This window comes from Falco peregrinus, chromosome 1 (assembly GCF_023634155.1).
Source record: "Falco peregrinus isolate bFalPer1 chromosome 1, bFalPer1.pri, whole genome shotgun sequence".
Taxonomy (NCBI): domain Eukaryota; kingdom Metazoa; phylum Chordata; class Aves; order Falconiformes; family Falconidae; genus Falco; species Falco peregrinus.
The window spans coordinates 77,144,870-77,169,343 of NC_073721.1; the positions used below are offsets into that span (position 1 = coordinate 77,144,870).

Genomic DNA, 24,474 nt, shown 5'->3' on the forward strand with positions numbered 1-24,474 from the left:
AATATAGTCATTCATCTGTTTATCTTTCCAAGACAAAACATTGTCTTTTAGGACTTAGCCTGAGCAACTGCTATCAGAATTTAAGAGTTTTATTCATTAAGTAGATTCTTACACCATACTGATTCCCCAAGTTTTTGAACTGTAGCTATTTTTAACAAGTATTTCCCCAGAAGGTTTTAGAAGAACATACAAGATCCTCTCTCTTTAGCATTCTTCTGCCAAGTTCCCGTGCATTATTTACTGGCTGGTAAAGGAAAACATTCAACATACTTAGTATGTGGCCTAGTACCTCTTATATACCTGTTGGTGTGTGTAATCCTCATTCTGTGCCTCTCTATTGCTCAGGATGATTGTTTTTTTTTAAAAAAAAAAATCTCTGTACATGTGGGTACACATAATTTTTTTGTCACAGCTGAGCCTAGGTACTGTGGAACCATACTGGAGGGGTATGTGTACACCATGTCATTGCTGCTTTACTTGCTTTTTTGGTGTGGTTCCATTCTATCGTTCTAAGCACAATAAATGACAGTTCAAAGTACCTCAGATGAGAAGTAGTCATTAAGCAATGAGATGAGGTAAGCCCTATAGCCAATTTATCCAGAAAAGTTGGAAAACATTATTGTAATCCCTAACATACCAAGTCCATTCCATTAAGTAGTCCCATTAAACTGTAGCAATCACTAAACATCAACACACAGTACTAGGAAATCAGAAAATAAAGGTGTTGGAAAAGATAATAGTTTTTAGAATTAAGAGACAACTGTTCTTTTATCCAGCCTTCTCATAAACAGCCATTTAAAATTTGTTAATACAGTTCATTCTGTTAAATTCAACTTCTTTGGTTGCTTACCCGTCTAATTGCCTCCTTTCTCACAAAGTATGTTAGAAACCCTTTATTTTGTAACTCATGTAAGTCTTAGGTCAATGCTTATCCAACTCTGTATCCTGGATCTCCAAGGAGAAAGTTGTGCCACTTTTTGTTTAGTAAAATATTGGTCATAGGTTGTTCTCCCTGCTTTAATTTTCTATGAAAAGGGAGAAGGCACTGAAGTGCTCCAGGAAATTGTCCCATTTTGAACATCAGCAATCAGTTTAACTAGTGTTGTTTGTTCCTTGAAGAGATTGCATAAGAAAATACTATTTGATTTTTTCTACATTTCTGCTTTTGTAAAATTAGTAAACTGTAGCAGCAGAAATCATGACAAAATTCTGATGACATGTTAAAATGTGATTTCAGAATTGTGTGATCATGAAGATATTAGTCCATTCACAGATTACGTGTTGAATTACAATAGTAATGACAGTGATCCAAAAGAATCCCCATATTTATTACATTCAAAATTTATCCTTAATGTCTGAGATTAATTGCCTCTATTTTGCTCACCAATTTAGTCTAATTTTAAAAGGCAAAATACATATTGTCTCTTCAAAAGGGGCATTTATGAATACGGTAGAATGTGATTTCTTCAGTTTCGCTGTTTGTTTGAGAGGAAAGATGTGGCTATTTATCTGTTTCTGATCACTTTCACTGTAGCATTGCATGTTCTTGGACAAGAACTTCTGTAGGCATTTATTGATGTTTACATTTACTGAAACCTGCATATATTTCAGTAAAGAGCTGTTTATTTAAACCAGCAACAGTGGTGACTGTAGGAGTGTATTTATGGGAAAAGTCTATGACAAATTAGGGATCCTTAAGGTGAGAAATTCGAAGCACTTAAATTTGGAGCTTATTTCTCTCCAATGACTGTTTTGGAAACTGGGCCTTCCACTTGAATGTCTTAAAGTAGATCTATGAAAATCATCCCATAAGAAACAGTAACAAATTTGGCAAGATTTCAAACCAGCTGTTGGCAATCTGTCCTTCAAATTTGCACTATTCATTACAGTTTCTCTATTAAGACTGGGTTTTTTTCTTATAAAAATATTTTTTCAAAATGTGAGGAATGCCTTTGAGCAAAGAGTTCTATGCGTTGGCATGGTGGTTCATTGCAACACTTCCTTTGCTTTATGAAGTTCCCAGGCAGCCTCCTTGGACAATAGTTTCATTCAACAGCACCGTCAGTGTGAACAAAGGTTGACCTTGGTCACTTCCCAGGTTACTGTTAGTATCTTTCCACCTAAAAGGTCATATTGTTTTAAGCTTCTGCAAAGTAAATTGAATCCCAGATCTTTCCACCTTATCTTAATCTTCTGAGGTTATTGTCTCACTGCTTTAATTATGTGTTTCCTATAGCTTTAATAGATACACCATTTCCCAGTGTCCTTACCAACCCTTCCACTTCTTTTTTGCGGCTGAACTCTTCAGTATGGGTAGCTGTGAGGAAATACATATGACAAGAAGTGTTGCACAGGTTTTCCAAAAACAGCCTTGCCTAGTCAAAAGGATAAAGTACAGGATATTACAGAAATTTGAGAACAGACCTTAAATGCACTTGTCCTCAAAGAGATTTACTCTTCCCTTTAAAGGCCCGCTGGCCCATCTGTTTTCAGAAAGATGGGATTTTTCTTGTTATACTAAGCCCCAGTGCAAACAACTCTCCTTTAATTTTGCTGCTGAAAGTGGTCGAAGAGAGCAAATGCCTTAGCTGGTTTGCGTTATAACCTACCTGTCCCACCATCGGGTCACTTCTAAGTGACTTCATTGATGCAACAGCTTTCACCGTGACCACCAAGGTATCTTTGATAGGAGCTGGCTTAGTGTCTAAAAATGTTTAAAGGACCCTGTCTGCCACTGAACTATGAACAGCCCTATAGGTGCTGCAGCTTTTAGAACTTCAGTTCAGCTTAGGGCAACAAGGTAAAAGAGCAGCACATTCAGAAGTGAATCATCAGTTTGGGAAAGGTATGTGCAAAGAATTCAAAACTTCACTATCTAGTACTTACCACATTTTTATTTTTTCCTTAAATATGAACTTGTTCACTATTTGCCAAGACAGATTTCTGGTATATGTGACAGATGTTGGAATCAATGAGGCTGCTGGCATGGGGGGGTGGGGGGAGGGGGGGCGGGCAAAATGTGCCAGCAGCCAGTGAAAAAACATTCAAAGCAGGGCTGAAATGAGAGGACTGAAAGTATTGAATTGAGGAGAACTTACCTGTAAAGGTTGAGTGGTAGAGCGAAAAGAGTATAGAACAAAGCTGTATTTGTGGCTCTTGAGTGGTGAGGCTGCAGGGCTTAGAGTGGTTTGGAGAAGGGTAGGAAGTAGCTTGGGAGACAGGAGGTAGCAATAGCTTTATGAGAAAAGGTCAGGAAGAACTGGGAGAGAGGTAGCCTTGACTGGGTACAAGGGTTTGGGGAACAGATACGTGACGAGAGAGTTGTGTGACTGAAAGCTCTGGCAGAAGCCAGGTCTGGAAACCCTACTGTAAAACTTGGTCCCATTATGTTTGTGCATGTGTATTCCCTATATAATAAAATGAAGCTCACAATATTTGAACTTAATCAGCTTTCTTGGTGCAGTCTGGTCTCAACAGCACACCGCTTTGTGCAGGCTAATTGCACCTTCTGTTTGCCAGCATTCTTTACAACCAGTGGGAGCCCTTTGTGCAATTTCCATACCATTCCCATTGGGCTGGGCATGCCTCTGCCAAGAGTAGCCATTCGGTTTTGTTACTCATCATTTATAGTCTCTTCATGTCTTGGGCAACATAAAGCCTGTGTATTTTGTTAACTGCATAGTGAAAGTAAGGACCCAACTCTCATATGCCCAGAGCTCCAGTTCGAATGAGATTTAGGACATTAAATCACTAAGAATAGTAGTATAATAGGTAATGTTTCTATTTATTGTAGTGTGTTTTGCCCTGGCTGTGCATTTTACCTACCAACTTTTAGATTTGATTTCTGACCATTAAATTTCACTGAAGTCAATAGATATTTTTAAAGAACAAGGCTGCCACATGTTGTGTAAAATAACCAGTGTAACACAAAATCTCCTGTATAAGGACATGGTTACATTATCTTTGCCATTATGTGTGTTAACAGATCATTGATCTAGTGATGATACTAATGTACTAAACTACAAAACTGCAGGAAAATATCATTACTTTTTGCTGCTGATTGGTCCACTTGCACTGTGTTTATTCCCTCATCTGCACATGGAATGACAGTGTGAGTAGTAGTGCCCTTTTTAAAAAATTAATGTAAAACTTAAAAAGAAAAATATGTGGGTAGTGTGAACAAAATTTATGATGATATGATAATTATGTTTTATTGGCATTCATTAGCATTCATGTACATCATGCTTTTATAGTTTCACCATTTTCAAGAAGTGCAGCAACCCTAATAAAACATTTATGCCTTACTGCAGTATGATGCATAGGTGTGAATATGTTTATTGGTTGAGGATATATGTCTTTGTTACAGAAGCTTGTATTCCCTTTGTTTGAAAATACTCCCCATTTATTTAGGAAGCCCCATCTAATTGGTGTTTGTCTGGCCTAAAACTGGAGAAGTAAAAATACTGTCAAGTGCAGGTCTATTTTTCATGCATGAATTTAGAAGTTATACATAATGCATTTTTTAACTTAAAAGAAATTGATTTGCTGCAATATTAAAAATATATTAAGCTCTTTGTTAGCAATAGAAACTTCTCACTTGATGTAGAACATTGTTCTTATTAGAGAAGAGCATTGTAGTTGGAGATCAGATTTCTGTATCAGAATTTTCCACTGTTGATCAGGCAAGTAAAGGTTGGAAAAAACCCCACCCATATTGTATTTTATTACATATTTGGATGTTGGCAGTCACAGTCCCCAACATCAAATTTGTTGACAAGCAGCATGTAATTAATTCACTAATTAAAATGACTTCTTGCCAGCCATGGAATATTTAGTTTATCCCTTTTTTTCTGGACATCACTGTCTTTCACTTATCTCCAGTTTGTTTTATACTGTGAACTTTGACAAACATTGCTAAGGGTCAGAAAAAGCATTTTCCATCTTCGTATGATCTAATCTCCTTTGGATTCATTTCCCTTATGTGATCTGGCCAATACATAATGTTTTTTGTTCCTGGCCAGCTGATGTAAAATCATGGCCAGTTGGGTTATACTTTTGAGATACTTTTTGTTGTTAATGTGAAATATGTGAGAATTTGTGTGGAAGAATTCAAGAACATTTTTCTGGAACAGTATGGTGTAATAATATGCATAGTATAGTTTTTATGGTTTCTCTTCATCAATTGGACCTCCTTCTTCCATAGTGGAATGCACTATATCAACTTGAGGAATCTGCAAGCTTCTGATAACAAATTGCTGATGACTTCTAAATATCCCTGTACTTAATATACTGTATTTTTCTAAGCCCCTTCCTGGGGGGCTCTTTGAATACATTATAGTTCATATTTAGTTTCTCTTCTTTAATTTTGTGTGTCTTCTGGATGCATTTACCTTTAAGATCATTTTAATGTTGTTTTTCTACACCCACAAACCTTTTCACTGAATCATAGAACATCTCTTTAAGATACAACAGACTGCAGAGAGATTTATCCCATTGTTGTTCTTCCATATTTTGCCTTGGTCAGTTGAGTGGCCCTTGGAATGGGGGGGCAAGGGCGGGGGGGGGCGGGCAGGCAGGAACGCAGATTTGGAGTGTATTGTGCAATTCTGAAGGAAGCAAACCAAAGTATGAATCAAATTGCATCACATGCACAGTTTTGCTCTAGGTTTCCAAAACTGATCATTCCTTTTTTACTATGATGCCCTGCAATTTGAGATTAGATGGTAACTGGAAGGAAGTAATGGCAGTTAAAACAAGAAAAACAAGGGGGCGGGTGTCGTCTTTTCTCATACCATGTACAAAGTTGTGAATGTCACTGTTTCGCAGCCAAAATCCTGCTTTAAAAAGGACAACTTCATAAATATTTATTAACAATATGTGTAGTCACATTGACAAACATGATGCGAGCAAGTTTCATGACTTAGGATTCAGTAGAGGATATTCACACCATTTAACTGCACATCCCCTAAGACATCCTAAGTTACGAGGACAAGGGAACTTTTGGTTAGGTGCAATGTCAAGAAGCCGTACCTAGAAGCTGACAGGGACTATTTTTGTGTAAGAAAAGAGAAAATGTTTGTCAATGCAGTTGTCAGGGATATATGGGATAACACATATGGCAGATGCAAAAATGTTTATTTGCAGACCCACTGGTGTAATGTTCCACAAATAATATTAATAGTTTTCTTCAATCATCGTTTATCATTGATCTCTCAGGTAGTGGTCAAGTGGTAGAACAGTATGTTTTTTCATATGTGTACAGCAAATAAACTGAACTTGATTTGGATGCTGTGTAGTATAATCTCTTGCTTTTGATTAACATGATTCCAGCATCGCATGCCCAGGCCCTTGAATAAGGAAACATCTTTTTAAACTACTGCTGTAAAGAGTTTCCATTGCTAGTGTTGCACTTGCTCAGTTTCAGAAAGAAGTAATGCAATCATATCAAAAAGGCTTTGTCATTATGAGCCATGTATGTATTAGCCAGCATTTTGGAAAAAATCTGACAGGAGTTTGGCTTTTGATGACTGTGGATATGCAAACTCATTTCTGAAGGCTTTAGGTCCTGCAAAACTCCAGTTTCTTTATCAGAAGCAGTAAGCAGGGAAACTTTAGAGTATCAAGGACAAGGTATATTATCTGAAAGGGGAAGGAGTCTTAAGACAGATAGTCTTAAGTATTTGAGGCTATTTCTCCGGTTGTGGAAATCTTGCTTTAAACAAATTCAACTAAAGCCAGAATCTCAGATTAGCCTGTTGTTCAGAGCTGTTCTTTCTTCATGATGAGTATATATACTTAATGTTAGGTCTTTTAAATTCTTTTTTCTGAAGTAAAACCAGGGAGAAACAGGGACATTTTTTAGGAGCTGTATTAGAAGGCAGAGGTATATTTATGAAATCATATGTGAGACTTCTGCTTAGAAAACAGTTGCGTCTGTTCTTTGGTACCAAAGTCTTTCACTCATCTAACAAGTTCATTAAGTGTATTTGAGCACTCCACTTTGCTCACTCTTTGGTTCTGATTTTCCTGCTTCCTAAGTTTTCTTCCACTGGCTTCCTATCTCATTGTACTCCCATAACTCCACCTTTTTCTTCAGATATCAGGATAGGGACACCTGTGACTAATCTTCAGTTACCAGCTCCTGCTATTATTCCTTTGTGAATAAGAAAGGGATGTAAATATAATGCATTTATCTTAACTGTCAGTGCATTATACCCTGCCAGTTTCCTGGAATGTTCCCTACACAACACCTTTCTTCCTTCATTACATTGAGTATCTTCATTTTCCTCCTTCAGAATGTTCAAAACCCTCATGTCTTTCAGGTAACATTTTGCCAATAAGTACTTAGTGTTGTTCCTGCCTCATCTCTTAATCCACTCATTTTGCTTGTTTTGTGGTAATAAAAAAAACCCAAACAACAAACCATAAAACCTGAGGCAGAAAGATTTGTTTTCAGTCTCATTGTTGAGGTTCTTTTTATTAGTGCTATATTTTGCTTAGCAGTATTGTTTTAATTTTACAAATAAGTAATAGAAAAATCAAAGGATTCATTTCTAGATCACACAAGTGACTGATGGGGACAGAAGTATACAGAAGTGTACATACTTCAGCATACATTTAGAACATGTATGTGCACATCTTTCATTCTGATCTTTTCTAGCTACACGTGTTCATCTATGATGGGGTTCTTGTGTCTAGCTGAGTTTCTGAAAAACAAGAAGTGTTTCCTGAAATACTAGTTTATCAGTCAGCTTCTAGAACATCATACAGGAGTTGACCAGAGAGAGATAAGGATATACCTGAATTCCTTTCTGTGGCATTTGCCATGAAAATTTAAAAAAAAAACGGGGGGGGTGGGGGGGGTGGGGGAGTGTGTAATTCCTACTGTCCCTTGCTTTCTTGGCAATATCCTATTTAATTCCCAGAACAGATGTAGTATAACTTGTGCAGTACTTACATCACTCTCTTTCATTCCTTGAGAAGCATCCAGGCTGCATTCTGCAAGGCCACTGTGGAAAACATGTTATCATGTATATTGACTGTGCCATGGATGTAAAACAAGAGTTGACCTTAGGCTACCTTGTGAGCATTTATAATTTCACTGCTCACAACGTACAAATTGCGTATGTATTCCTTTATGTATTTTGAAGAAAGAAAGAGTAAATAATGTCAGTTATATACACCTGTAATATCTCCGATCTCATTTATGACTGAATCTTAAACCTTCAGCACAACTTGAGCAGCCACAATACCCACATTGGTAAGTAATAGAAGAAAAACTGAAGGGCAATGCATATTGCTGTCACAACTTTTTCCCAGGTTGCTGTGGTATGTAGCATTTTTCTTAATGTCCTAGTTCCATGTCCTTATGTGAGATTATCAGCATTTATTTTTTCTTATTTTTCAAAACAAAAATAAATGTGTTTTTTTTTTAAAAGTTTCAAATTGATAACATGAATTGGGGTTCTACTCGATTATGTCTTACTGTCTGGAACTGGTAATATCTCAACCAAGATATTGTTCCAAGTATCTTTGCTCTAACTCCTGTTGTTTTCTTTTCAAATAAGGGTCATTTTTTCCCTCTTGAGGCTTCTATCTTTTTTTTTAAAAAAATAGGAAAAATATAGCAACTAGGTTGCAGCTGCATATATTTTAATTTAATCTGTCCTCTAAAGGAGACATACTATATTTAAGAAATACAGTTTTTTGTTGGTTGGCGTACTAGAATTGCTTGGAGATTTGCTTGGAGCCCCATGAAAAGAGTAATGTGGGTGTTTCACTTGAGAGTTCAGAACAAATGCTATTTTAATGCCATAAGATGAGGGAAGGAAAGCAACAATTTACATAAATGGTTCTAGTGTATTTTGCTAGGGGACATTCTATCAGAACTAAATATTTCAATTGTTAATATATTACTTAGTTGCATTACTTTCTTGAGAATCGAGTGCAAGTAAAAAAGCATTCAGTTGACTGTGTTTTGAATATGAATTTCTCCCTTTTGCATGGGTCAGGTATAAAGAAACAGGGCAATCTAACTTGTGCTTTTGCAAATGTGCTCCAGAGAGCATAAAGCATAGTTGAATTTCTGTGGTTCATTCAGTCTTCGGCTTCCTTGCTGAGATTTCTTAAAAAAAGACAGTTAATGTGCTTTGAAAGGGTTCACCTCAGTTCTGTGGGACTTTGTTTTACATAAGCTATGAAACAACCACCAGATATTAAAAACTTTCAATTCAGTCTTGACTCAGACTAGGATATCCCTAAAGTCATTTTTATTGTCTTCTTCCTCTCTACTTCAAATGACACAAGTTTAATTTATCAGTAAAAGAGGTATAATTACTGGATTGAGCAATCTGAAAAGAACTTTTGCTGTAAATAAATGATTTATTTTACATGCTTCCAACAATATGAAGCCTTTTGAGCAGCTACCTCATTTGTTTCCATCCTCTGCACCATTTAGGAAAAAAACATATATAATGAAGGAAAAGTAATCAGGTAGGAGATGTGGGGAGCGAGGTTATAATGTGGTATATTTAAAATAAAAATCTAATGTTGGTCTGGCATTAAAATTTTCTGGTTGGGCAGCATAATTTTTAACTGGGAATCTTGATAGCAGTGGCTAAAAATCTCTAGGCCTGGGTCAATAGGAATCTGTATTGCATTCTGTCAGGTATCAATCATGATACTTGCCAGGCCTGATACTCCCAGTCATAGAATTCTATGATCATACGATTTGTAGAAGGTATAGGGTGTTTTTTTCTTCAGTTAGTGTTTTAGGACATCATTACTCTTCATATCCAAACCAGATAAGTAACATGTATTCTTTCAGAAATGTTAGTGAATTCAGCATGCAACATATGTGCCAGATTGGTAATATACTGAAATACAAATGGTCAACAAAGCAAGTTTTAAATGCCATGGTAAAGCATCATTTATTCCAGAAATTAGAGTCTGTGTCTTTGTCCTCTAGAGGTGTCTCAGAGAGTCAAATTGATGTCTTGCATGTACTGCTAACTGATTGTGTGGAAATTTTTTTAAGTTCACTTTTTCTTTATTCTTCTGTCTTTTTTACCCATCTTCCCCCATTGTAGCAAATTAGACGGCCGGATGAAAGCAAAGGAGTTGCTAGTAGAGTTGGATCCCTCAAAGTAAATATGTTTCTAACATTTATTTTGCAAGTTTTCTTCTATAGCCTACACTTTTCCTTTTGAAGGGGGAGGTGAGGGGAGGGAGGGAAGGGGCTTTTCCATTTCTCACCATCCCATCATTTTTATTTCAGTATTCTTATTGCTGTTGGGTCACATTTTGTTTGTTTCTGTGCTACACATAGAACAAACTACTGAAGGCAAGCTGCCAATTAGTTAGCTTTGAATGTCACCACAAATAAGAGATAGTAACAACTTTCTTGAAATGCCTATAATTTGGTGATCATGATTAAACCACTTCTCTGATCTGTGTTGTTTGTTAACTGCCTGTTACATGGAGAAGTGACTTACTCATCTTCAGACTACTGCTTCCCATCTTGAAACATAGTTAAATTTTTATAGTGCTCACACTTTCTGTGTTTAATTCTGCAAAGGGCCGTTACAAGAGAGTTGAATATTTCATGTATGTCTAGTCTTTAAATCAGAACAAATCCAACTAAATAGAGGAAATGAGAGAGGTTCATGTAAGGCTAATAAGAATGGAGCCACTGTTTTGCTAATAATTAGTCCCTTCTGCCTTTTTTATGTTTGTACAAAGATACTCAAATATTTAGAGCACTTAACAGGCAGATATCTAAATCAGTACCCACCACGCATAGTGTTGCACCCTAATAAATGCTTCAAAACACAGGATGTAATCTATACCAAGATGCTGATCATATGCAGTCCAAGCCATTCTGTTCAGGTTCCATCTCAACAGTTGCCTCTTTCAGCCATCCAATTTTTCACTTTTTTCCACATTATTTCCTTTTAGCACTTTCTCAAGCACCAATTATTTCGGTTTTCTTCTGTATTCTCCTTGCCTTTCCTGCCTTCTTGGTTTTTAATCTTTTGGTTTGGTTTTGTATGTGAGTGTATTGCCTTTGTTCCAGGACAAGCCATCCTCTCCATTCTCTTAACACTGCTCTGCAGCTGCTCTTTGTGAAAATGTTATTTCACTGAGCATAAAGAAGGTGAGGGAAAGGATTAATTATGCACCTCTTTCCAGTGATGCCACCATTTAAATTGATCTCAGTGCAGAAAAAGAAGCCAGTTGTTATTTATTTATACAAGTTATAGCCAGAGGCATCTATAGCATTCCTCACTGTCTGTGAGGCTTTATCTTTTCACCTTGTTTGGGGGGAAGAGGTTTCTGTTACAGTGTAGATGAGAAGAGCGCTGTACATGAATGAGGCACTGTTTCCGTGGGAGATGTTCAGGACCACTGAATTCACATGGAGGAAAATGCAAGACAGCCACAGTTTTTAGAGCTGTTTTTGAAAACTGTGGATGTAATTACTGTGACCTGTGCATTTTAATGGGTCATCGCTTACAATTCTAAATGCATAGTGCAAATACATATGCAGAAGGTGTAGCTTATTTAGGTGGTGGGATTCACCTATCGTTTTTATGAGTACTTGCTGGCACATAATTTATGATTATTATTTCTAGAGCTGTTTGCCCAGGATTTAATTTCATGACCTAAAAGATACTTAGACACAAAATCTTACATGAATATCCTTATAGAAAACTGCAAATCCTAATTGAGGTTCCCAAACACAAAAATGAAAAAGTTATTTTTGCTGGAAATAAATTCTAGAACACAGCCTTGCCAATAAATAAGCAAAGAAATAAAGAAATAAATAAACAGTGTAGCAGAGATTCAATAGCTTTAGAATTATCAGTCCATTGATTTTTCAGGGTTTTTTTCCTGTATTGATAAAAGAGCAATGTTAACCAAGCAGAAGTATCTTGTTCCAGATTCCAAGTTTACTGAGCTTGTAAGTCTGTGTTGTTCAAAGCACTTTGATGTTTTGAAATTTTTTTGCCAGAGGCAGTGAGAAATGCGTTATGGTATGATTTATTAAAAAAAAAAAAAAAAAAAACAACAACAAAAAAAACCAACCAAACAAACAAAAAAACCACTAAAAACAAACAACCCAAAAATCAACCCACAAACACAAAAATCAAAAGACAAAAAAGGTGACAAGAGGTTGCTTTTTCAATTCATTTTCTGATGTTTACATGTAGCTCCATCGAAAGCTGGAGGAGCTCAGAGATCACCTAGAAGGCAATGTCAAAGGATGCTCTCTCCGAGTAAATGTACGATTTCACTCGGTGATCTGTTTTTTTTAAAACTTCCGCTGACTGGTAACACCAAATCTGAGTGGTTTGTCCTCTCATCCTCATCTTTTTCCTTTCTCTCTCTCTTTCTCCCTTTGTGTTTTCTTTCTTTTCTGGCTGGGGTTTCATTTAAATGTGTGTGAGAAACCAGACCTAATTGACAAGGTTTGTTTAAAAAATATCTACTGCATTTTAATGAATGCTAATCAAACTGCTTGGCTTTACAGCAACCTAAAATCCCAAGCAATCCCTTTCCAAAACTGAAGTTGCATATCTAGAAGTTTTCTGAATATTTAACTTAGCAACAAATAAAATAGATCTCCTTAATTTAAAGGATAAAAGTATCTTCTGCCAGTGATTGATAGCCTTACCTGAACTGAAAACTGTGGCTCATATAAGGTAACCCAAAAGCATATAGGTTCACATGTACCTCTGTCTTTACCTTTAATCTTTTTGGGTCCCTACTTTATCTCACAAAATAGGTTAACATTTGGGGGTTTAGTATTTTGGGTTTGTAGCAGACTAATAAAAAAAAAGATCTGCAGCATATTTCTTATGTGTTTTAGGTTTATTCTTTAATGAAAAAAAATGTGAAAAAAGGATTAGGATCTAGCATGTCAGTTATGACACCCCTATAAAGTTGCCTATTTTTCACAGAAATCTTTAATAAAGCAAATCAAATCCAACATAACAATACAGACAGCAGTACCTTGTGTTTAGTAGTTCACGTCATAAATTAAGATCACCTTTTCAGTAATTCTGTAGAAATTAGTTTAAACTGCCTAATTTAAGGTATAATGAAAATGACAAAAAAAAAAAAGGGACAGTTGTAAGCATAGTAGATGTGAAAGTTAGTAACCCTTTATCTCTTTGCACATTCATCCAGTGAAGATTCTCAGAATAATTTCTTTAAATTCGTGTCCTGTTTGTGTCTTCCATACACTATGACTGTTGTCATTCTCAGCACTATCATTCTCTAATGCATAATCCACTATGGTTATACAGTGCAAGATAATTTTGGTAATGATAATGATTTGATAATTTTTACCCCTTTTGGATGCTTTTGCATATTCAGCTATGTATTTGGCATAAAGTTGATTTCTGCTCATTGTCAAATAAAGTCACTGAGTTTATAGTCTTTGCAGGTCAAATACAAGGAAATTGAGCTGTTAATATATTGCAGCTTTTTATAAAATAAATTTAATTAAAGGACTGTATCTTTTCCCTGGAAAATCTTTTAGAATCAATTTTTTGGGGGAATAAACCATGATATTTTAGATTTGGTGGCAACTCAAATTTAGTAGTCCTAATCAAGATAAAGCAAGTTCCTTTATTTTAGATTCCTCGCTCTTAAATTAATGATTTAGTACTAGTGAATAAATGTAAAGCCAGAAAAATACTATGCCATGAAATTTTGTACAACAAAAAAGATTATTTCAGAGATTGTCACATGGGGAAGAATTTCAAATGAAAACCTGTGACCACATTAGCCATGACAAATGAGTTGTCATGAAATTATTCTGTTGCTCTGTGCCACTTTTTCTGTTATTTCGTGGCCATACACTACACACACACACACAATGTAATAAGGAGGTCAGACTGTGAACGAAGAAACCTTTCAGTTCCTTAAAACAAGCAGGACACATTGCAAGTAAAATCACATACAGCTAAAATCTGCTGCTTTGTCACTGCTGCTCTGCTTCATGCTGTAATTATGGGTGTTTTACATAAGGCAACTTTTAAAAGACGATATACAAATGACTGATCAAAGAAAAGAACAAATCCTTATTAATAGTGGACAATTGGAAAGAAAATAATGAGGGATCTGTTAAATATTTCATCTTTTAAATTATTTTAATCTCTTCCATATTGCTTTTGGAAAGGGGTTTAAATGTAAGTTGTTAATACTCCTACAATGTGGCAAATGTATTGAATGGTGTGGGAGGGGGAGCATATAGTATCTGATGGCCAGCCCCATAAGTAAAAATGAAATGCTATTGCACAATTGTGTATGCTATTAAGGTGGAACCTTTGTTCCAGAATGAACTGCAAAGTCATGCTTTTCAGATTAAATTCAAAGGCCATTGGAAATAAGTAGGAAATGTTGGAATTCTGCAGAATATCCCAGATTCCACCAAAAGTTTAGAAACCCTGCCAAATAATTAAAATAAAATTGCACTGAAAATCGGAATTAAGCACTTTGGGGGTTTTAGGAGTTTTCATTTTAAAACACTACTTTCAATATCAGCAGTAGCACGTAACAAAAAAAGTTATCCTGACCTGAGATTTGTTTTCTATTTCTTCTTGAGACATTCATTAATCTTCCTTGCAGCTATTCCAGTTCTTTTCATGTCTTAATCCTTTGACCACTCCCAGAGACCAGTGTTTGAAGCTTAATATTGTTCAGAGAAATAATGTTCAGAGACCAGTTTCTGAACTTAAATATTGTTCAGAGAAATTAAGTTTTCTGTCACTTGGACAAGTTGTCATTCCCCTACTGTTCAAATCCATGTAGCAGTAGCAAATAAGTGCATTAGCTAGTGAGATGACCAACAGTGAAACCACTGCTTGTTTTCTATTTTAGAACTCAAAATACCTGCTAAAATTGATACCTTCCTGAAAGTATGGAATTAATCTGAAATTCAACAGAACTATACTGCTTCAGTCTGTGTTTTGAAGATTTTTTTTTTGTGAATTGTACAGGCTCAGAATTTTAAATGCAAGTTTAAATTTTGTAGAAAAATATTACAGAAAGCTTATCAGGAAAAAAAAAATTAAATCTAAGTGTAGAGGTTCTACACAGAGTTCCCAAGTAATATGCCAAACAATTTTTGTGTGGCTTTTGGCCAGCATGGTTCCAAATCAAAGGTTCTGGTTTTGTTCAAGACAAATATTCTCAGAATTCATAGCAGAGGCCAGATACTGTCCACAGATGATTTTTAATGAAACCGGGGTTATAATTTTTCATACAGAGCTGTATTTCTCAGAGTCTGTGGTCTTCTGCACTGTGTTCTGTCTTTAAGTACCTGCATTCTTTGATCACGGTGAAGGATTGCATTCACAGGGCTTTTACTCCTGTTCTTAATATTCCGTTATTAAAGACCTGAGTCAAGCCAGTAAGGTCCTCAAACTAACAACAAATTGCCCTTGCAGCCTTTGAATCAGATTCTCAGTTGGTGTAAATAGGCATAGCTCTTTTTAAATCATTCTCACAGTGGGGAATTTCTGTGACTGACAATGCGGCCCTTTTACTTGGATGTTCATGGGGGAAAAGACCCCAACAGCTCAAATGTTAGCACGTTAGTTTCACCTAACACAATATGTAGGGATTGTCACGTAGCATACAAAATAAGGAGAGCTGCTCCCTCTCTTAAACTGAAAGAATCAATCACTGGAGTTCATATATGACAATAAATTGTAAGCTGAGCAGGTAATAGATTGCCAAATTATCAAAGGAGGTTAGAAAAGTACTGGCAGTTAATTTTAGTAACACAAAAGCAATGCATTCTAAAATGCTGAAATTGGGCACATGGTCAAAAATGGAGACTAGTTAGTGAGAAATCAATGACATAGAAATGATCAGGAAACGCTACGTGTGCAGCATATTAAACAGTCTCGTTGCACGATCCTGTTGAAAATAAAACAAACAGCAATCACTATGTGCAGAACTGTAGTATGAGCATAATCCTTTCCTCAAGAACATTAGATCATTTTGAGGTTAGAACCTTTGATTTCATCACTATAAGTAAACAAGATAGGTAAATTGAGAGTCTGTACATATATGAATAAGAGCAAAGTGTTTGGAGTGAGTGAGATTATGAGATAAAAGAAAATTGTGTGTGTGTTAGCATAGGGAGAAAGAAAATACACAAATATCTTATTGAAGGGAATATTATAATTTGCTTCTATAGAACTGGAGCTATAATAAAAAAAATACAAAATTATTTGAATTGATTAAATACTAATGGGAATAAGACTGAAGTTAAATGGTAAATGTAGCTTAGATATTAATTAAAATATGGATAATTAGATCACAAGATAATTTAACAAGGAAAGTAATAGCATTCTACTTACAGTAGTTGTCTAAGAGATTAAAGAAGTACACAGGTGTCTAACATACCCGTTGTAAGTTAGTGTGAGGAGTAGACAAGATGAGCCAAGTTCATTAAAACTTTGTGGACTATGATTCCAAACCTCCTCATTGTTATCTCTGTTTATCTAGTTGCTGATACTTCAAAAACTGCTGCTGTGTTGTTTCTTGCTGTTACTGTATTCTTTGGATGCTTACCTGCAAAACTGAAGCTAGTGGTTTATCTTTGTCCACGCTATTGCAAGACAAACCATGGGATCAGTGGTTGGACATTATTTATGAGAATCTGGATTAGAGATTCATCTGAAAGCCTTGGGTGAATAGCAGAACCCTTGTTAAGAGAAAAAACACACCTTATCTCTCTTAGAAAGCTTTCAAAGCAATGTTTCTAGAAAGAGTTGTTGCTCTGTCAAAAAGGGTTCTTTCTTTTTTCTTTTTCCTTTTTTTCTTTTTTTTTTACAAAATAGACTGTTTAAGAATAATATTCCTTAAAACTGAATTTTCTGCGCTTTATATTTGTCTGAAGGAATTTTACATTTTTGACATAACCCTCCTGCAGATTATCTGCCTATAAGAAAAAATTTCTTCAGGTGAAGAAAGTGCTAAGTGTGTGTGAACTTTTAAGGTGGTGTGAAGTGATTCAGATTCCCATAGTAATGTTATCTAGAAGAGCAAATGAAATACACAGTGCCAGAAAGGAGCAAAAATACTTTCAGAGTATTAAAAAATTTTAAGTGGTGAAAGAACAGCTGTGTAAGAGTGTATAATGGAGACATAAATGAACACAGACAAATGTGACTGTAGAATTTTTCTGGAAGTGATGTTTTATTTTTTTATGAAGAATTATGAAATACCAATTTGAGATTGAAGAATATTCATGAGAGACTTTTTACGGGTACCATACTCTGCTCAGTCCATCATAATACCTAAGTCAGCAAGTGATCACTAATAATCTATGTGGAAATTCTTGCTGGGTTCATCTTTACCACAAATGTATCCTGACTGCTGTACACATACTAATTTTGTTGAAGTCTGAGGATGTCTTGCTGGGGCTTCTGATAATTCATTTTTCCACCACTAGAAAAAAAACCAACATATTTTTAATGCCTTTATAAGAACTGTATCTTTAAAAATTTCATTTATTAGGCTGCTTTTACTCTTTTCAGAGCAAGTTGTCATCAGATCATTGTTAATCTGACAAAAGTTAGGGAAAAAGACAACCACAGTTTAGGAACCAAACTACTTTTTGTAATTGAAACATGAAATGTTTCAGCCGAAGAAGGGATTTTCAGGTTTGTTAGGAAAAGAAGTCCTAGAAGTAACTGGAGAGTCCTTTCTTATGCTTGAGTTGTCTGAGTGATTGATAGTATAGAAAAATGAATATCTTGTATAAACAAAGTGTTTCTTAAGCAATCAGTAAAACTGTAGTGTTACCAATTAATTGCTGTTTGTGCCGAGAGCTTTCAACAATGGACATTGTCTCTCAGGAATCAAAGCACTTTACATTGCTTAGGTCCATAATCTGCAGATTTCTACTGACTTACATCTGGCCCTTAGTCATTTAACTTGGCAAGTTATTCTGGTTTTTGGAGCAGTGAGATTGAAGAAAACCTCCATTGTCAAAATGCTCTTTCTGAGCATCTGGAAACATAAAAAACATACAGGGAAGGATAGGGCCTCTAATGAGTTTTCACATTGTACCTGTTGCAGAGTTAGAATAAAACTTACAGTTTTAAATGAGAGAGATTGGTAAAGCTTCATCCTACAATACCTTATCGACCTAAGGATAGTGTCAGTTATTTAGAAGAGGAAGCATTCATAGTTGTCTTCAGATTCACCATTAGTTTTAAGTATTTTACAAATACAGTGCTTTCATTCTTTAAGAAGCTTCCACCTTAAAGGGCATAAATTTGGAGTTTCTGAAATAGCTGGTCATGGGAACTTAATGAACCCCCTGCTACTGTCTCAGTGCTGGAACCACCTATACAGAAAACCTTCTGAGACCCTTACTGTGCCACCATTTCTTTTTTAACAATGTTTTCTTTTCCCCACTGCACAACCAGGCTCGGCTCCCTTCGTGCTCATCCACCTATAGTGTTTCTGAGGTATACTTTGCACGTGTTCTCTCACACAGTTGACCTGCTCGCCTATCACACTTTTTTGGTTTTATTTACTTCTTTCTTTTTTGCATTGCACTGTGCACAAGTGGGGAAAAATCAGCTTGGGGCGGGGCAGATTTTGCATGATCAGTCGGCAACCATGTTCAGCGTGGTTTTAAAATCACTGTACCAGTCTGGGACCACCGTGATGTGTAGTCTAGCTAGGCAACTGCTATATAACATATGATCATAAATGATATAAAAAAAGCACCCTTAATTATCTATTACATTAAAATAAAACCCATGACCTTAGAGATGTCCAGGCTGAAAAACGCTGACCGTTCTCAGCCAGTGAAACTGGGAAGACTCTGTACAGATGGCCATCACATTATGATTACTGATTACCTGTGTAGGTGTAGGTGGTTTTATGATCTCTGAAGTTCATTGTTAATTCCCACATCTCTGGCTTGGGTCACTACCTACCAAAATGCATATACTGTTGTAAATACTTCCGTATCAGCTTCATAATAGTCTTCTACAATAAGGTATAGTGCCATCTTAGCAAGAATTGAAAAGAAAAATATATTCAATTTTGTAATTAAGGTGGGGAAAAAAAGGAGAAATATATTACGATAAACTAGAATTCACAACATCATGGGATAAAAACATTTTATTAGTTTATAAAATACTGTCAAATTAATGCCATGACCCACTATGTAAAGATTAGGCTTCAGCATATTATTAGAATTGATTAATGGATGAGTATAAAAGTAGTGGACTTGAATTTTTATGGAATGCTGAATCAATTTTGAGCACATACAGTTATTTATTCTGTATTTTAAAAGAATCCCTTAAAGTTGCCAAGATCTCATGAAAAGATGACAGTTTACGCTATCTCTTGCTGTGATCCAAGTTCTAGACTTTACATGAATATTCCATTAAGGAGGATCATACAAAATGCAAACATATAGAGCTCACCTACTCAGTGACTTTGCCCCTAAGCAGGAAGATCTGTGTGTAAGCAATACCTTGCTGATGTGTGTCTAATTTGTTCTCAAAAGCTTCTCAAGCAATCATTTCTAGCACTTCCTTATCCTTAGTACTATAAAGGTTTTTTTCTAGTTTCAGTGTATGAACAGGCAAAAGTTCTAATAAAAAAGTTTTTAAGAAGAAAGATGCTTACAGTCATAGATTATGTCACTGATGCTTTTTCTGTCATAGATAAGTAGTTGCTGTCTGGATCCACCAGGAGACAAGTCAATTTAAAAATAATCAAGTATGTGTTCTTAAAAGCATCTGATACATATTCTGTAGTTTGTTGTGCCTCGTTACTGTATGATAAGAAAGCCTCCCTGTTTTCATCATGATGGTCATCAAAACACCAATACAGAATAAATCAGTAATACTATACGTATACACATACAAAGACACTCTTTCCTAAGCTAATACAGGAGCCATAAATAAAATTTAGTGCTTACAGATGCAAGACAAATGCCATCCTCACTCAAACAGCCGTTCTTCTGAATGATCTCTATGAAATCAAGAAAAAGGGCTGGATCAACAGGCATTTCAGCTTGATGACACTTTGTTTCCAAATAATACAACCGTGCTAGTTCATACCGGCAAAATGGGAACGTGCTTTTATGGATTATGAAGTAAATAAATGATTTCCAGGGAAACTGGACTCTTCTTGCTTTGCCTGCAACTTCAGCTATTTGTCCTTTTCGCATTCTGGAGGGATCGCTGTCTTTGAAAGAAATACAGACCAAGGTATTGTGGCTGGTGGCTGGTCAATATGTATGGGTCTCCTGCTTAATCAGATGCCAGGAACTGTTTTGCCTTCTCCAAAGCTGTCAGGCCATAGTACCAATTAGTAATCTTGGCATAGTTAGATTCTACTGTAACTGAAGAAGAAAACTGGAATATTGAAGTGCATGAAAACTTAGTGAACACTCTCCACAAAGAATGGCTTTGGAATTTGTGGTAAAGAACCTGCTAGCTGAAGTATCAAGGTGACACTGCAAGACTGTACAAGCAATTCATCCTTTGTGCTCTGTCCAAAGGGAAGATCTTCGTGTCTAAAATGCAGATAACCTGGCTGCCTGGTGAACCAGATCTTGTGATGCAGTTAAAACATTTCTAGCTGACCAGGATTTCATGCTCATGAAACATAAAGTGCAAGACCTAGGCTGCCCTTTTTTAAACTGCAAACTGAGGGTTTCAAAAAAAAGGAAACATTCTTCTCTGGTGACAGGATAGCACACTGTGCATTTTTGAGCTGTTTGAGCCAGCGGCAGATCTAAAGGAACAAACCAATTGGAACTGAAGATCTCTGTGGAAATTGTAGCTATTTGAAGAGGTGAGGTGGGATTGGAGATTCTCCGGGTCCGTAAGGGATTTGTAGTGTAGTTTCTAACTTTGTAAGAGACTCTTCATTCAGAAATACAGCTTATTGTCAGGATGCATGGCCAGCGATGCTCAATGTCATCTGCTGTTGTTTTGAGAAAATGGGAGAGGCTGCTATGAGTAAACAACATCCTTACCTCTAAATGGTATGATAGAAAATCTCCAAAACTGAGGTATTAAATCGAGTCCAATAGCCTGCCATTAATTTTGATCAAGGGGAAGAAAAGGAGTAATGTTGTATTGCATAATGTCTCATATCGAGGGGGAAAAAACAGATAGGATCTCAAGGTTGTTTCTTGTGTCTACACCTATTTCCATGGTTCTTATTCCAAGAAAATATTTTTCTTAAGCTGATTCTTAAGTACCAAATCCAGAGCTTCTGAATTTCTTATGTCCAAGGCATCACCAAATAGCATTGGACCTTCAGAGGAACACCAGCAACACAGAGACAAGAGAAATGGAATCAGTGCTGTGGGAATTCAGTTGAATGTGCCTTCTGACAAAGGTACAACAAGAGATAAAAGAAAAGATAACAATATAAACAATTTCTGAAACCTTTTTTTTTTTTTTTAATGGACATCATAGATTGTAATAAAAAACTCCCTTACAATTTTATTTGCTGAGAAAAACTCTGAAATCAGATTAACTGCCATTCCTAGAGATAAGATGGCCAGAAATAAAAGTGATTTTTTCCTGCTTTTACATAGAAGGTCTTTGATTGAAGAAGTAAAAGATCTTCCAGCAGAAGAGAAATTTGGGATTTGTGTATTGTGCATTGTGAAAATTTGAGGTAGAATTTTCTGCCTGATTTTTTTCATAGAAAATATCTCGGAGTCCAATAATTAGGAGAAGCTTCTTTTCACCTGTTCCTTTTTATTTTTACCAGTTGCACTGGTGAAACTGTGAATGTGGTCAGCTGATGCCTAGTTGAAAGGAATGGGCAGAAAGTTTTTTAAAACTTCTACTTTCCTTTAGTTAGAGGAAAGTTTTTGTAGTTTGTTGAACTCCAGACATTATAGGGTAGTAGTACTATATACCTACTTAGCCCCAGCCAGCGCCTTAACAATTCTGCTTGTCTAGAGTGAAGTGCTGTCTTTGGTTCAATTAAATTAAATCAAAGTGAATTTCTTTAAAAAGTGATTCCATTGTGGCAAGAGAGATAAAGCTTTAATGCTCTAAAATGGTAAATGATAAAATATAAATTTATATTCTCTTTGCATTTCATGATACACAATAAAGGTTTTCCCCCTTCATGAAAACCAGTTAGCTTCATCCCTGTAATTTTTGTAAATGTTAGCAGGACTACTTAAAGGATTTTTCTGAGAGTAGAAGTATTAATTAGGAATGATGCTGACATAGCAGTTGTGCAGTATAGAATGTGTGTAATGTATCTATAATTTACGTTGTGACAAAATATAGTACATTTTAATTAGTAGCAGTAGTTAACTAAGAAATTTTTATAACAGGTTGACTTAGTACTTTAGAAGTACTCTGACTTCAGCTTGTATCTGAAAAATTCTGTACACTATGTAAAACTAACAGATTGACCAGTGAAGGTCCAGAGGCTCCTAATATATAAAATTTCACTTAGATAGTGTATATATATAGATATATTATATATAGACTTTTTATTACAAGCATCAGTCTCTCTCTCTCTGGCTTTCTCTCCCTCTCCTCTGGCTTCTGCATGTGCTACATGTTTGGCTGAAAGCATAATGAAGGAAACCTATCAATCTGCTTCTTGAAAGTATAGTGGCAGCAAAATATTTACTGCAGTACTATCCCCTGCTTTCTTGAAAAAAAAAAATTTCAGAGAGGGAGACACTCAGGTCTGTAGCTTGTCATATGTCTTATTCAACATCATGGAATTATTAGAACATGATGACTTGTGTTGTGAAAGATCTGCAAAGTTTGAAGTTAGTTTCCTCTCCCACAAAGTACATTATTTCCATGAAAATAGGTTTGGAATACGTATTGGCTGCATACTGATTGGTGGGATTTGATTGTGTACTTAACATGGTTAATGAAACAACAGAGACTTGTATTATCTTCCTGATAATACAAGAACAGAGGGACCAGTACAGGGAATTGGGTATCAGCAGTATTCAGAGAATAAGAGGAACTACTGTTTCTTACCACAGGTAGTCCTTTCAGAAACTGCAGGAACATTTTTAAGTGCTTTAGGTTAAAGTATTCTACATAGTATACATACAAAATGTCAAATAAATTAATCTTGTTCTTCAAAACTAAAGCCAGGTAAGAGACTCTTTCTCCTGCTTAGGCTAGTTTGATAGAAGACAATGCTGAAAGACTGAGAACTGCTACTCTCACATCCAGGTGTTTGCCAAGCAGCACAGAACCTAGAATTCAGTTTTAGGTAGGGGACGTTAAGTTCACTGTTGATACCTGTTGTAAATCTGCACTACATAGCACAACTGATTTGAGGATGGGTGGACTGCTTACATCTTAAGGGCAGAGGGGACTACTCCTGACAGTCAGATTCAAGGGCATCCTTAATGTATGCACATAAGCCCAGCATTTTGAATTTGCTGCCTACCTGCAAATTCTGCATCCAGGACTTTCAGAAGGCTTTTCTGGCTCCAGGAAGGTACGCCAGCTTCCTTGTGCTGGCTTGAGAATGTAGCAACCCCTTTGCCATCGTCTTTTAAAATTGGGTTTATTTTATCTAAAATGTTTCTCTCTGGATTTCTAACCAGTGGGCCATTAATGTGATTTTTGTTCATTCCAATATTATAACTTCAAGCTTTCCAGAAGCAGTTTGCTAGATAAAAAATTTAGAAGAATGAATTTAACCATGATAATTGACTGTGCAATTGTCAAATAACTGAAAAGGTCTTCAGTCAATTCTTAGGTACCACAGAATGCTTTCATGTCAGTATTGGTTTTATGATTATGGAAATATTTTAATATAAAAGAAAATCCTAAGGGAATATCCATACACAATGTCTGACGCTTGAATTGCATATTGTTAAAGGTCTGTCTCTAGCACTGTTTTTGATGATCATTGGAATAACAGCAAGAAAAGTATGATATAATTCTAAGAAATGTAAATAGATTTGAAATTCCATAGGTGGTCTTTAGGCTTTCAGGTATAATGAGTGAATTACATGGTTTTGTGTCATTACTGATCAGATTATTAGGTTGGTTTTGCACTCAGTATTTATGCCCTTGACTTGCACATTTTTAAAAACATATTATGCACAAACTTGATTAGAGTGGCACAAATTTTATATTTTGTTACATCAGTTAACTTCCACTTCTGTAATATGAAGATATCCCATAGATGGGGAAAGCACAGACAAAATCAGTCACACATAGTAATTTCTGGAACAAGAATTCCTGTTTCTTGCTTTTTCTTTTGTAAACTTTTCAGTCTATATATCAGCTGGAGAGTTGGGTGGGTGGGTTTTTTTCCCCAATATAGAGAATTTCACTTAACCTTTGTAATTCAAGTGAAAATGTGTTTCGGGAGGTGGAAGGCCATGACTGAGAAGAGTGGACTTGTGCCCTTTATTTCCTCTAACATAAGATCACTCTCATGGCATAAACAAAG

The 24,474-nt window shown here is 35.9% G+C and overlaps 1 protein-coding gene across 9 annotated transcripts in view; it reads left to right on the forward strand.

Moving 5' to 3' along the window:
• GPHN (gephyrin) overlaps positions 1 to 24,474 on the forward strand; it is a 297,031-nt gene that overhangs the window by 207,160 nt on the left and 65,397 nt on the right. For 6 of the 9 annotated variants that reach the window (XM_027777278.2, XM_013305412.3, XM_027777281.2 and 3 more), the window contains one exon: positions 10,089 to 10,145. The exons of the other annotated variants lie outside the window; for them this stretch is intronic. In XM_027777278.2, coding sequence (XP_027633079.1) covers positions 10,089 to 10,145 — 57 coding nt within the window. The remainder of the gene's footprint in view (positions 1 to 10,088; positions 10,146 to 24,474) is intronic. 9 annotated transcript variants of the gene reach the window in all.